General features: G+C 44.0%; 2 protein-coding genes across 7 annotated transcripts in view; both read left to right on the top strand.

Annotated features, from left to right (window-relative positions):
* pkp4 (plakophilin 4) overlaps positions 1–10078 on the top strand; it is a 51362-nt gene extending 41284 nt beyond the window's left edge. For 4 of the 6 annotated variants that reach the window (XM_042081286.1, XM_042081285.1, XM_042081289.1 and 1 more), the window contains 10 exons: positions 185–302; positions 3136–3327; positions 3785–3958; positions 4476–4626; positions 5029–5221; positions 6009–6093; positions 6553–6670; positions 6919–7059; positions 8345–8418; positions 8599–10078. In XM_042081286.1, the coding sequence (XP_041937220.1) occupies positions 185–302; positions 3136–3327; positions 3785–3958; positions 4476–4626; positions 5029–5221; positions 6009–6093; positions 6553–6670; positions 6919–7059; positions 8345–8418; positions 8599–8838 (1486 nt within the window). In that variant the 3' untranslated portion in view covers positions 8839–10078. The remainder of the gene's footprint in view (positions 1–184; positions 303–3135; positions 3328–3784; positions 3959–4475; positions 4627–5028; positions 5222–6008; positions 6094–6552; positions 6671–6918; positions 7060–8344; positions 8419–8598) is intronic. The other 2 variants (XM_042081287.1, XM_042081291.1) reach the window with 1 other exon arrangement.
* A 664-nt stretch (positions 10079–10742) lies between these two features.
* LOC121698424 (protein TANC1-like) overlaps positions 10743–15000 on the top strand; it is a 72307-nt gene continuing 68049 nt past the window's right edge. The window contains exon 1 of the mRNA XM_042080514.1: positions 10743–10847. The gene's annotated coding sequence lies outside the window, so the exon portion shown is untranslated. The remainder of the gene's footprint in view (positions 10848–15000) is intronic.

The raw sequence follows: 15000 nt of genomic DNA, 5'->3' as shown, positions 1-15000 counted from the left end.
AAAATACCATTGCCGATTTGTAATGTGTCTTTACAGTCTGTGTGTGTGTGTGTGTGTGTGTGTGTGTGTGTGTGCGTGTGTGTGTGTGTGTGTGTGTGTGTGTGTGTGTGTGTGTGTGTGTGTGTGTGTGTGTGTGTGTGCGTGTGTGTGTGCGTGTGTGTGTGTGTGTGTGTGTGTGTCACAGGAACCTAAGTTCTGCAGGGGAGGAGGCGCGCAGGCAGATGCGGTCCTGCGAGGGTCTGATTGACTCCCTGCTCTACGTAATCAAGACTTGCGTCAATACCTCAGACTATGACAGCAAGGTACAGTACGCATGTGTGTGTTCGTGCAGATCTGTGTTTGTGTGTTGGAAATAACGTCTCCTTATTCCTGGTCTTGGCATAGTAAGCACGTCCATGGTGTGTGAATAACCTCTGTACTGCTCCTCCTGAAACCATGGTTGCTTTAGTACAGTCTAAGACTGCTCATTTGCAGAGAATCTGCTGGATTAATATACTGGATTAGTGACTGAATCTGCTGGATTATTGACGGAAGTATCCAAATCTCATCAAAATCTTGCGGACTTGCGTAGTCTAGTCGCATATGTTTTTTATTTCCTTTTGTAAATTTCCTGTTTGTAAATTTCCTCTCTTCATTCATTCAGAAAATGCTTTTATTCTAAGTAATTTGCAAAAGATGTGAGATCTGCTCTCTATATTTATCTGCCTCTCCTCTAGCCCTTGTGCTTCTGTCATCCTTTCAAATCCTTCCTTTCCTTCACTCTCTTTTAATCAGTCCCAGTTACCTTTTTCACTTGATTTCTAGCCCTCCCAGTCATGGGATGCACCCAAAGACTTTATTTAAACTCTCTGAGCAGTCAGGTTTGTGAGCTGTAGAGTTACGGTGATGTAAAGACTCATTTATGGGGATCTTTTGCCCTCTGGTGGTTGAACTGGGCATTACTGTTATTTTGTTTTTCTTGTTTACATGACTCTTTCATACATACATCCCCTTATTTCTCTCTTGTAATTTGTAACCACTAATGTATTTGATGTTTTAAGGAATTTAATGTTTTTTATATTATGTTTATTATTACGGTTATTTTTTTATTTTCTCATTAAATGTTGCTATCGTTGCTACTGTTATACAGTATGCATTTTTATGCGCTGCTTTGAATGGAAACGCCTGCTACCAGTGGCGGAACAAGTCAGAGCCGGGCCGGGGGTGGGGCACATGACCAGGCCCTTTAATAAACTCATCATAACATAATTTTACAACATAGCCTACACATGCCCGCAACAGCGGGTCTTACAAGCGTCAGCGCCACGGAGAGCAACTATGTAATTTTGAAGTCCATCGAACGTACATGAAGTGTAACCAAGAGAACAACAACAAAAACATTAGGCTACATGACCCCTAAGAATAAAACAACAATAATACGCAGCAGTGGCGGAACAAGTCAGAGCCGGGCCGGTGGCGGGGCACATGACCGGGCCCTTTATTAAACTCATCATAACATAATTTTACAACATAGGCTACATATGCCCGCAACAGCGGGTCTTACAACCGTCAGCGCCACGGAGAGCAACTATGTAATTTTTTGAAGTCCATCGAACGTACATGAAGTGTAACCAAGAGAACAACAACAAAAACATTAGGCTACATGACCCCTAAGAATAAAACAACAATAATACGCAGCACTATTTGAAGGGCATACGACGAGCCTTGCGCTCCGCGAACTCGTCCACGATATTCTGTGTATGTTCATTTTCTTTGCTCTCTCATTCTCTATGGACAACATGGTCCACTCAGTCTCTCCTGTCCCACTGTGCTCCTCAAGTGGCTTTTAATGATCTTTAACTTGGAGAATGAGTGCTCAGAGGTTGCAACGGTGACGGGAAGAGTCAAAAATAAAATTAGGGCGGTGCAAATCTCACTGAATGCAGAAGTTACCGCTGGGTGGTTGCATTGGCGGAGCGAAGGGGTGGCTTCGGGGGCTCAATCCCCGAATCTTTTTTTGTATGTGTTTTCAATTCCCAACGATTCTGATTTCTAATTTAACTTCCCCTCGTTTTCTCTATAAATGTTACAAAATGTAGCCTACTATTACTGAGCAAATATCCCTTACTTTCAAAGCCCAATATTGACAGATAATCTGATTTCCCACACGATGAGTTTAGGCAATGCCAGAGCCGAGATGTAGCGGTTTACGTCATAAACCTGGCAGGAAAGTGGCGCAGTCAGTTTAAGCAGCAAGCCGGTAAGAAAAACTATTGTCAAAACATTATAGGCAATTAGGCTACTGTACCCCGGAATACAAAAATAAACTTCAGAAAAGTTTGTTGTACTGTATTCTTTAGTCTGTATTCTGTAGTCTCAATGACCGAATCAGTAGATATACCTGTTGTCAGTAGAGTTCGTTCAATTAATTGTAGGCTAGTAGCCTAGGCAAATATGAAACGGAGATGTACAGTAACGTGGCTACCTGCGGGATTTTGAACTTGCATGTTCGAGGCATTTTAGGGCAAAAAATACCATGTGATTGATGTGTTCTCCATTTGAGGAACGTATTGCGGACGTGCACAGACAGCTCAGACACAGAGCGCATATAGGCCTGGTTAGGCTACTTTCACTTTCTTCTATCAAATGTATCATGACGTGTTGTCACAAAGACTTACTCCAATTAGAAAATCGAAACCAAAATCATGTAAATGTAAGTGTTCTCTCATTGACGCTTGTGAGAGTTAAAATAAAGCCAGTCATACAGCAGAACATTTTATTCAATAGGCCTATTTTACACCTACTAAATCATCAAAGTAAATTTCAAAACTTTTCAGCAACCGTGAGTCATAACTTGTCCTGACTGGGGCAACCTATAAGCCTAATACGTTCCACTCTGATGAAAATGATTGAAAAGAAACCGTTTGCATGATCTTGCCTTGTGCCGTGGGAGAGGCCCGTCCCACCTTACCCGGAGGTGGGGGAGGGGCGCCCTCGCACCGGGCCCCTGCGGGTCCCTGGCCGGGGGCGTGCCGCACCCCCCACACCCCCTCAAGCTCCGCCCCTGCCTGCTACAACTTAAAGAATCAGAATTGTCCATAACACTCACTGTCTTTAGATCATGCATCTCCGTTTACAGTCTGTCTCATCCTCCAGGTGGTGGAGAACTGTGTGTGCACCCTGAGGAACCTGTCCTACCGGCTGGAGCTGGAGATGCCGCCGTCTCGGCTGATGGGCATGCAGGAGCTGGACTCTCTGCTGGGCTGCGACTCCCCCAGCAAGCAGGCCGACTACAGCTGCTGGGGCCTCCGCAGGAAGAAGAAGAAGAAGAGTTGGCAGGACGAGCAGGTGAGCAGGAGAATGCCAATGCTGATGGGGATGCTAGGTCTCTAGACATCCGGAGGGTTGTCATAAGGGCCAGGTCCTCAAAAGGCTTGTATGTGTGTGTCTGCTCATTTGTTTATGACCAGGTAAAAAGGATGCCAAAATGATTTCACTGGCACTTGCTAAGATGCTAAGTTACTATCATAGGTAGGATAGATAGGAATCATAGGTCCTCATAAGTGGCAGGTCCTCAAACGCCTTGTATGTGTGCATTTGTGTATTTCCATTATTTGTGCTATCGTGCATATGTGTATTTGTACCATTTTCCAGTTAGGCCTTTCCTTGGCAAGTTAATCACTACCCGCATTCATCCACACTTCAGACGGCTCTATGTGGAACACCTAACCATCCCACTCTCCAGTCTCCCTCCCTCTGTGTCCTTTTTCCCCCTCAATTCTCTCCATTTTCCGCCTTTCAACAGTGGGATGGCGTGGGCCCTGTCCCCGGCTTCTCTGGGAGTCTGAAAGGGGCGGAGATGCTGTGGCACCCCTCGGTGGTCAAGCCCTACCTGACGCTGCTGGCAGAGAGCTCAAACCCCGCCACCCTGGAGGGGGCCGCCGGCTCTCTGCAGAACCTGTCAGCCGGGACCTGGAAGGTAGACAGAGCAAGTCATCACTGGCCCTCTTTCAATCAATGTTGTCCACACATACTGTGTACTTCTCTGGCCAATTTCTGGCCAATATGCCTTATAATAATTCGGTGTGGCAGCTGTGTAAACAGACCTCTTTTCTCAGATCTCTCTTTCTCTGTCCTTCTCCATCATTCACTCTCTACAAGTGTCTCTCTCTTTCTATCTTCTTTCTACATTATTTTTGTGTTATATACTGAAATGTATTCAGTCTATTCTACTGTATACTGTATATTCTTAATATTCATTGTGCTCAGTTTTGTCTTGTATCTTCCAGGCTTGTGCAAAATTCCAGAATTGAATTGAAACTGGCTCTTAAATTCCAATTCAATTCTTGAATTTCACTTACATTTCAATTGAGGTAGCAAACAGGAAGCAGAATTGCAATTCGAATTGTGCACAACTCTCCCATCTGTTTCACTGAATCTCTCTCTCTCTCCCTCTCCCTTCTCCCGCTGCTCTCCCTGTCTGTTTGGTTTGCTAGTTTGCGGCCTACATCCGTGCTGCGGTGCGTAAGGAGAAGGGCCTGCCCATCCTGGTGGAGCTGCTGCGGATGGAAAATGACCGTGTGGTCTGCTCCGTGGCCACCGCCCTGCGCAACATGGCCCTTGACAACCGCAACAAGGAACTGATTGGTTAGTCAGTCGCTGGGCTTTTATAGAACATGAAACACAGCTGCAGGGCCTCAGTAATCTCTGCCGATGAAGTCAACCTCCAGTGTCCTTCAGAAGGAATGAGAGCTGAATTGAAAGTACTTTCTTTGCATTGAACACACTTCCCTTAGCTCCATATCCCCAGAGAATACATTAATTTGCCATGACCGCCTACTGTATGCCATTATATACGATACGTAGGTCAGGGAAGTACTTTCTTAGTACAATATCATGCGTAAAAAGGCTACAATTTTGTTCATTTACCATTGGGACCAGTACTTGAATAGACGTTCACATCTTGTTGCTAAACTCTTTAATGCAACTAAACCATAACATTATATATAACATTCACGTTGGCCACACCTTCCATTCTTTGCCTTTCAGGGAAGTATGCCATGCGGGACTTAGTAACCCGTCTCCCAGGCAACGGGCCATCGCTGCTGTCAGACGAGACGGTGGCAGCAGTCTGCTGCGCCCTGCACGAGGTCACGAGCCGCAACATGGAGAACGCCCGGGCGCTGGCACACACAGGCGGCATCGACAAACTGGTCACCATCAGCCGAGGACGCGGAGAGAGGTACTGAGCAGCCTGGTGCTGTGGTGGACAGCGAGCGTCTCACTGATACTCAAGACTGCATGAAATTGGTTAATGGATTGCAATTGATTAATCTAGACGTTGGTTTAATGTGAGTCTTGATGCCTCTGATTAAAATCAGTGTCTTTGAAATGACTTAATTACAGCCTTTTAGGCGATGCTCTTATGCTAGACAACATTTGCTAGGTACCGGTATGTGCTGCTGGTGAGACACTGGCATTATTTCATGGTCACATGTTAATGTTAAATAAAAAAACAAGAGATTGTGATATATTGTACTCTTATGGATACATTAATAATAGGAAACTGGAGTTGTGAATTTTATACCATAAAGAGGCAGCATATCGCTTTAATTTAGTGCCATTCTGCAGATGTATTGCATATTTATACTCAGTCATATTTCAAACACTTTGTAGCTGTACACTGGGGACAGGTAAAGTATTGCTGCTGTATTTTGGCCACAAATATTTAATCCTTTGGTTCAGACCCAGCTCACACCAGAACTGTCAGTCAAGCGACTGGACTGTCATAATTAATAATCACCTCCCTGGGGAGCCATTTAAAAAGGGTTTAATGAGAGGCTTTACAGGCTTAAGCTATTGGAATCGCTTGGTTTTGTATTGAAATGTAGGAAGATGATTTGCAGAGCTGTGCAACACATTTTTCTTGCTGCTTTTTAATTCTCTCCCTTTCTTTGCTTTCTTTCTTTCTTTTTCATCTTTCTTTCCCTCTCTCTCTCTCTCTCTCTCTCTCTCTATCCCCTTGAAAGATACTCCATGAAGGTGGTGAAGGCTGCAGCCCAAGTGTTGAACACTCTCTGGCAGTACAGGGACCTGCGCTCCATCTATAAAAAGGTGATCAAATAGTAAATCCCTCAATAAAAGCTTTCATAAGGAAGTTCAGAACAGCTCTAAATCCGATAGCAGAAGAAGTGCCTCTGTTCTAGGGTTTTAAGAACAGATTGTAAAAGTTCTCCAGTTGAATAGACCAGAGAGTCTCAATGTTGTAGACTTAATTTAATATAATACTATGACAACGGAAGTCTCATTCGTAGTTGGCGGACTGTTACACTACTCAGAGTATTACAAGGATTAGTGATGGGATTACAGTATTTGATATAACATTTTGACGACATGGTTATGTCAGATTGATAAGGCAGAGTTCTAGGTACTAGTGGGTTGGTCTCAGGATGCTTCCCCTGAGGTGTGTGGTTATATCAGATGAATGAGGCAGAGTTGTAGGTGCTAGTGGGTTGATCTCAGGATGCTTCCCCTGGGGCATTTGGTCATCTGTCTTTTCACTTCATTTGGCAGGACGGCTGGAATCAGACCCATTTCATCACACCTGTGTCCACTCTGGAGCGAGACCGGTACCGCTCACAGCCCACCCTGCCCACCAGCACCCTGCAGATGTCCCCCGTCATGCAGACAGGTGAGCATGTGCCAGCACATCAATGCAGCATGGGAAATGTAGTTCAAAACTAACATACTGTATGCTTGATATAATATGATATAACATGGACTAAGATATTTTAATCTGGAGAAAAGAGCAAAGAATGTCATCACTAACATTTCTTATTTCTCTATAACTCTGTTGTAAATAGTGTACTATATGCAATATTGTATACAATTGTATTAATCGTCCCTATATCTGTGCATTCTTTTCATAACCAAATCCAGGCGGGAGTGCCACATCATCTCCTGCCATGCTGGGTATAAGAGGTCATCGCCTTAGCCAACAGAGAGCACAGTCATCTATGCAACTGCACAACTACTACGGAGACAACACCTTACAGAAGAACCAGTACAGAGGTGAGAACGGTGAGACGATTTAAGCCACCAGCAACACATATTGAAGGGACAGTGTACAGTATGTATGGCAAAGAGTTGTTTTAAAATTGAATGGGGTTAAATTTACCCAATTTTTTACATTTTAAATTTACCTACAGAACTGTAGATTTCTGATTTTAGGGTCCTGGACAGTTCCACTGATATATATATTTTTAGACCATATACTGTAATGCTCACAGACAACAAGTAGGCCTAGTCCCCCAACAATCTCACAGATAGACAGATAGACAGGCCTACACACACACACACACACACACACACACACACACACACACACACACACACACACACACACACACACACATTGGGTTAGGTCCTGGAGTATAAAATCTCAAATCTGCATGATGTAAGACTGAAATAAAGGTAAAAACCCAAGGAAGGCAACACAAATGACTTGTGTAGCAACCTTTAACACAAGCACTAAACTAGCCTATAAAATTCAGTTGTTATGATTGTTTCAATAAGAGCCCATTTTCAAGAGGTTTATGACCCAGGCTTTTACTGTTCTAGGAAAGCATCTATGAAAATATTACTTCCTGTAAACAGCAAGGAAGAGAAGGCATTTGTTACTTCGAAAAATAACAAATTATTAAAGTATCTTTTGCTTTATTAATAAGTTTCATTCCTAAGTTTGGTGAAAAGTGCATATAAATAGTCAGTCTTCATTTAAGGCTAGCTTTCTAGTAGCCTATCCGAATGCACACCTCAACAGTAGTGGATTTCTCCATGTGATTCCAGAGAACTTAGCACCCTTCCCTCAGCTCAGATCCCCTATAAGCCCAGCGTTTCCTGCTGTGGAGATTACCCAGTACCCACTCACTCTCTGTAACTAGGGGGACACGTGGGGGGCATAGGGGTTCAGCCAGCGTGTGGGTCTGGAGTCTTAGAGCCCCAGAGCTCTTCTCTCTTGCCCCCGCGAGGGGGACTGACCCAGTTCCTGTGTTAAATGTGAGACTCCCTGCTGAGTCGGCCCAGAGTTCCCCTGAGTCACCGCCGCGCCGACCAGCGCAGGCCCCAGAGTGGAGATCGTATTAGTGCTGCTGCTGCCGAGGGGCATCCCACACAGAGGGTGCAGTGGAAAGTAACCGTATGTGTGTGTGTGTGTGTTATATGTGTGTGTTTATGTGTGTGTGTGTGAGTGTGTGTGTGTTTGTATGTGTCTGTGTATTGTTTGTGTGTGTGTGTGTGTGTGTGTGTGTGTGTGTGTGTGTGTGTGTGTGTGTGTGTGTGTGTGTTTCCATGTGTGATTCCTCAGGGTCCACCAAGCCATCCCCCTACTTCATAAGGTCTCTCTCTTCGCCTACAAGAGAAGATACCAGAAGATCGCAGGTGAGGCCTTTTTTTGCATAGGTGTGTGCATGAGAGATAGAGAGTGTTGAGCATGAGAGATAGCCTGTGTGTGTGTGTGTGTGTGTGTGTATGTGTGTGTGTGTGTGTGTGTGAATCGGTAAATATGATGGCCACATAAACACGTCACCATTCTGCCATTTTGCTTCCTCACACTCCCAGATCTTCTACGGCGATGATCCCGGCCCTGGTCCTTACGATTCCTACAGGGTCTACCTGTCCTCTCCGCAGGGCTTTGAGCATGACCCATATCTGGACGAGCCGCTCCCCTTCAGCGTCTATGCCACACAGCCCGCCTCCCACCACAAGCCCGTCACCAACTACGTGGACTTTTACTCCTCTGCCCGACGGCCATCCTACAGGGCCCAGCAGTACCCCTCCTCACCAGACTCATGGGTGTAGGGGGGAGGTGTGTGTGTGTGTGTGTGTGTGTGTGTGTGTGTGTGTGTGTATGTGTGTGTGTGTGTGTGTGTGTGTGTGTGTGTGTAAGCGTGAAAGAAAGAGTGGGAGCAACAAAGGGGATTGGACTACATATAGGGGATCGGACCGTAGATGAGGTTGTGTGTCTTTCTCAGTGAGACACATCAGCATGTTAGGAGGTGTTAGGGGCAGTGTGTGTGTGTGTGTGTGTGTGTGTGTGTGTGTGTGTGTGTGTGTGTGTGTGTGTCCATGCATGTGTTGGGGGTCAGGGGTGCTTATGAGAAATAGTGAGAGTTAGTAATGGTCGCATGTCATGGTAAATATTTATGTGACTGCTTTCTGGGAATGAAATGTGTGTATGTGTGTGTGTGTGTGGGTGAACTCGGGTGTTCTGTATGTATGAGAACTTAATCAAAGTAGTAGGAAGTCCTTGTTTTCTGATACAGAGCCTGAATGTGAGCCAAAGAGAGAGATATAAAATATTATCTTTTTTAATTTATCATTGTTTTCTATGAAATATCGAGAGTGTGTTTTAGGACAGTGCTATCAACTCTTTTTTATTTATGTGTGTCTTTTGTCGCATGTTCAGGACATGACACAAGTCAGAGACAAGGGTATGCCAGTGTATGTATGTATGTATGTATGTATGTATGTATGTATGTATGTATGTGTGTGTGAGAGTGTATTAGATAGGGAATGTCTGTTAACCAAAAACATATGGAGAACTCTAATCTGTGAAAAGAGTAAGACATATAATGATATTATGTGCAAACGAAGTGGCGTGTTCTCATGTTGTGTCACTATGCTGTTACTATACTGTAAAAGATGTGTGTGTGTGTGTGTGTGTGTGTGTGTGTGTGTGTGCGCGCGTGCGTGCGTGTGTGAGTGTGTGTGTGTGTGTGTGTTAGAGAGAGAGAGAGAGAGAGGGATAGAGTGAGTGAGTGTGAGTGTGTGTGTACATTGTTATGCGTGTGTGTGCAAGTGTGAGTCTTGTACAGTTGTCATTTACTGTTGACAAATATATCTAAATATAACTTAAATCTATCACACATTGTCTGCAGTGGAGTTCTGCTGAACACTTGTGTGTGTGTATCAAGTCACAGAGGTAGAAAGTTATGAAATATAAAAAGAGACTTTATGGAGAAAATATGATTAAAAAAGAGAAGCTGTTATCACAACAATGTCCAAGTGAATAAGATGGAATAAAGTGACATTTGTTTTTCTAACAAAGTGTGTCATCATTCTTTCATCATCACAGCTACTTTCTATCATTTATCTTCTCTTTGCCACCTGTTGATTTTCCATTGATTTCGAATCACATATTTCACCCCATTTTTAAATGTAAGTTAAAGTAGAAATAGCGTAATCATAACCAGAAAAAGAAGAGATTTCCGATGTGGTTCCATAACAGGCCTACCAAAGGAAACCTGCCCACACAGACGTTCATTTTCCACTTTTGGTTCTAGAGAGGAATTAGAGATTGGGAATAAGAGATTCAGTATGAGGTCAAAGCCGCTTGGTGTCAGAATTGAGGCAACATATTTAGCGGGTTATCAAGATGGGATTTTATGGATGTATATATAATATTTAACTGCTCGTGGCGCCAACAGTAATTATAAACGAACAAACCCAGCCACGATTAACAACACGAAATAATGTAATGTAATAATGGCTTGGTGTAGACGCTCAGTCGACTGTGCTGCCTTCGGTTAAATTCACCTAGCGAGTTTTATGGCTCAATTGTAGCCTACAGGTGGGTGTGTTCAAAAACCCTTCCAGTATTTGATAACTGAACGGTAGGTAGCCTTTATGTCCCTCCTCATGGTCCCTCCTGCCATGACCTCACACACGCCTTCGCCAGTGAGCGATCGAGTGGGTGAGTGAGGAGGGGTTGTCACTCTTCCGCCGAAACTCCACATTTCAAGAGCCCATGCGGCAAGAAGCGCACGGAGAAGTTTGTCATTGATCGAGCCGTTGCTTCTCTAGCGCAGGTAATCTATGCATTTTTTTTATATCCTTGCCTTTAATTATTTTAGTGGCAAGTGGAACTGACACACGCTTTTAAAACAAAAGCCATATATAGCTACCACTAAGTTTTGTGCCGCGTTTTAAAAACAGGACGCTCATTTAGATAGATAGATAGATAGATAGATATATACTTTATTGATCCCTAGTGGAAATTCAATGGCAATTTAATGTGTAATTTCCATAGTCGTCTACTAGATACATACATTTTTAGTTCAAATATAGTTTATAAATAAGTATCGCTGGTTTGTTGTTGTAGTTTTTCTTCTTTTAACAATTGCAACAAGACTAGTGTTGGCCTGTGTTTTTGTGCTATTCCATTCATTCATAGTGTAGCCAAATGCAACGCTCTGCGCCCGCGCCCACAAGGGTTTATTGCCACGAAAAATTCCTCACTGGTATCACAGTGCGGGTTGCAACAGAGTGTCATGACAGCATGTCTTCCATGTAGTGAAGTCGTAGACATGCCAGTGTTTGCTCTGTCTTAGGCAGAAGTTCGGTAAACAATTTCGAACAAACACCAAGCAAGGCTGTCAACAGTTCACTACAGACGAACATGATGCAAATGTAGGCTACTTGAAGTACCAAGTTGATATCAGTGAAGAAAACGTCATTCAGTAGTTTTAAAATTCTAGTTATACAAAACAAAACCACCACAACGTTAGGTTATGAGAGCCATCATTAGCCTGTATGTCGAGGGATGGTATGTGTGTTGCTTGGAGAGCATTGGACTAAATGCTGTTGAAAGTCAAAGCATAGTTGTACACTCTATGGCTTTAGGCCAGCTGACACATGCAACAGGTGCTCTCTCTCTCTATGGGTGTGTGTGTGTGTGTGTGTGTGTATGTGTTTATGCGTGTGTCGCTCACTCTTACCAGTACTAGTGTGCCGTTACATGCATTGTAATCTCTATTGTTTAGTCCAGTGGCAAGCAGGACATATGTACCAGCCTATAGCTACTTCCTAGACCTCTTTCCCAGCGTTGTTTTCCCCCTTTAAACCAGCCCTCGTTGTTAGTCGTTTGTCTGTATGTAACCAGATCACTAGTATGAGCACAATCGGATTTCACCTCAGCTGGTGTTGGCTTTTGTACCTTTGGGAGGGTCTCCATTGTGTTAATGGATATGGCTTTATAGACTGAGCCCCATCCTGGCATCCCAAGCCAAGCTGCAAACCATATGTCACCCTGACTTTAATGCTTTCTGTAAATTTCTTTTTTTGTTGTGTGTGTTTGTGTGTGTGTGTGTGTGTGTGTGTCTGTGTGTTTATAGACATCACCTCACTGACTTTCATCTTCAAGTTGCTGAGTAGAAGCTCTGTGTGATCGGCAAAAGTTGCCCAAATCACCCGCACTGCGTGCCTTCTCGTATTCATGGTGTCTCATATTTTACACACTATGTATTTCTTACAGTAAAACCACAGGGACAGAATTTGGCACAGATGTTTTATGGTGTTTGAGTTAGACAAACCACTTATGTTTAGCTCTGCAAAAAAAAAAAGAAACGATTTACAAACTTAACAGTTTCGTATTTTTGTCATGGGGTCTGGATGGCATTACAATTTTTTTGGAGAGTTGTGTGTGTGTATGTGTGTGTGTGTGTGTGCGTGTGTGTGTGTGTGTGTGTGTGTGTGTGTGTGTGTGTGTCTGTCTGTGTGTGTCTGTGTGTGTATGTGTTCCTGTGTGTGTGTGAAGAGTATGAAATGTCTGCAAATGTGTCAGATTAAGTGCAAAACACATTAGCCGCCTCTGTTTTCTACAGCTGCCACTGATTAACATTTTTCCTACTCATTAGAAGTGAGTAATGACCCAACTTACTGACCAACAACTGCATCCAGAAAGTAACACACACTCACACATATACAGACATAGTCACACAATTACCACAGACACAACACAGAGAGTGAACAGAGCCTCAGTCTTCAACTACAGTCAGTTTTCAGGAGCAGATGTTTTAGGGCTCATTGTTTGTAGTGGTGGAAAACTTAATATGGACTTTTAACTCAGCTGTTGAACTTCACATGTATGGCATGTCTGAGATATCTTGCTGATCTATATGGGGATAGATGCCCTATTCAGGTGTGTCTGGGAGCTTCAGTAATATGATGAATTCCCAGGTGCCTCATCACCTGGGCTGACAGCATGGGTTACCTGGATCTCCACACCTGTGGCATACCAGTCACAGGAAAGATGCTTATGACTTGAAAACACATGGATGGTTACACACACACACACACACACACACACACACACACACACACACACACACACACACAGACAGACAGAGAGAGAGACACACACACACACACACACACACACACACACACACACACACACACACACACACACAAAACTAACCCTAATGAAAGCCATCCTCAGTTGACTGGTGTATTTCCAGGTGGTGAGGGATAGACAGCACATGCCTTCATGTGATCACACAGTACGGCACTCTCTGATCCATAGACAGCACAGACTCGGCCAAATCAAATTACTGCTGTATGTCAGTGCGCTTAGCAAGAACGAAGAGTGTGAAGAGTATACAGCAATCCAAACACGACACCAAACGACACCAAACACTCACGCGTCATGTGGTAACGCTCAAGATGCACGTAGAGCCAAATGCTGTGACTGTTTATAAAGGACAGCGTACTGTAGCATTCGCTCAGTGAAAAGAGAAAGGTAAAATAACTAAAAAATAACCAAATATAGTCGTTGCTGGGTGGAACTGGCCGATTTGTCTGTTGTCTGTACTACACATGTCCAATACATCTGCAGAGACCATGCACTAAGCACCCGAGCAGCACGGGTCATAGCACTTCACAAACCCAAAGGCAGGGAATTTCAAGTTGTTTTGGACACACGGGCCTGGAAAGAGCCATGCACAGGCCATGTTCCTCACAGCTTGCAGTGTCATCCGTGAGACTACATCCTGGAGACGGTCGATGTGTGAGGTTAATGATTAAGTTTGCACAAAGAGCCGCACATGGGGGCTCCCGCAGTGCTGCAGACACTGCCAGAGAGAGAGAGAGAGAGAGAGAGAGAGAGAGAGACCGACCGACCGACCCCAGGCCACTGCGCGAGTCTGTCTTCCCAAAGGGGGGATTAGGCTCAGAGCGGCGTGGAATATAAACACACTCTCCTCAGAATGCTGTTTCGTCTAAAGATCACAACAGAGCAGCCCAAGCATATCTGGAAGGCAGACAGACATGGCAGTGTTACCTTGTGACCTTAATGTCGGAGCTAGCTGGGTTTTCATGAGGATGAAGTGCTCGCTGGCTGTTAGGTAACTGATTTAAGTGGAATTGAATATAGGAGGTAGACGAATTAAAACAGCATTGTGACTGGGAAACATATTCTCTGTCTGTTGTGTTTATTAGATAAGAGGAGTAATGTTTAACTTTCCCATCGACTATCTGGATTTCCTGATTAACATGCCCGAAGGGCAGAAGTGAAAGGGAAACCTCCAGGGCTTTGGCATTGGCAGGCCTTTTGCTTACCAAAGCTGACATAATCCACCTTTGCATGTTGACATAGTAGCACCTACTCTAACATTGGCTCTAGATTCGGTTGGAAAAACGAAGTAATCGTTTTGTTTTTATAGGCCTTGGCGCTGCTCCAGTTGCCACACACTTGTGTTTCCTCGGTAACCTAAAAGGTTTTCTATTATTTTTATGTGGTTTATTGATGTTGTTGTTAGTCACCTTGGACAAAAGTGTCTGTCAAGAAACGTAAACATAAACCTTCACTGTTGTTTCTTTTTTTGTTTTTCTTTTTCTCCTACGTCTCACCTTTATGATGTCACACAGACAGGCCTCTGTCGATGAGTCATGTGAGCCAGGCAGAGGAAGAGAGACATTTTTCTGTCAACATCTTGGCCCGAGCCAAGAACTTGATCTTTGTCATATGACCTCATTATGGATTGATCATGTCTGTTTACGATGTTGGATGAAACAGATTAGCCGGGGCTTTCCAGGGAAGCCCATAAAACCTATGATATGACGACGCACAGGACGGAACCTGCCTCCACTCTAGTTAACTTGGTGACAGGTTTAGGAGAGAGCCCCCAGTTACAATCATAGATGTGGTTAAAGCTCGAACTTCTTTCCCATCAAAACCCCTAT

The sequence above is a fragment of the Alosa sapidissima genome, chromosome 23 (assembly GCF_018492685.1).
Source record: "Alosa sapidissima isolate fAloSap1 chromosome 23, fAloSap1.pri, whole genome shotgun sequence".
Classification (NCBI taxonomy): Eukaryota; Metazoa; Chordata; class Actinopteri; order Clupeiformes; family Clupeidae; genus Alosa; species Alosa sapidissima.
Note: the sequence above shows the minus strand (reverse complement) of the source record. Positions and strands in the feature narration are given on the sequence as shown.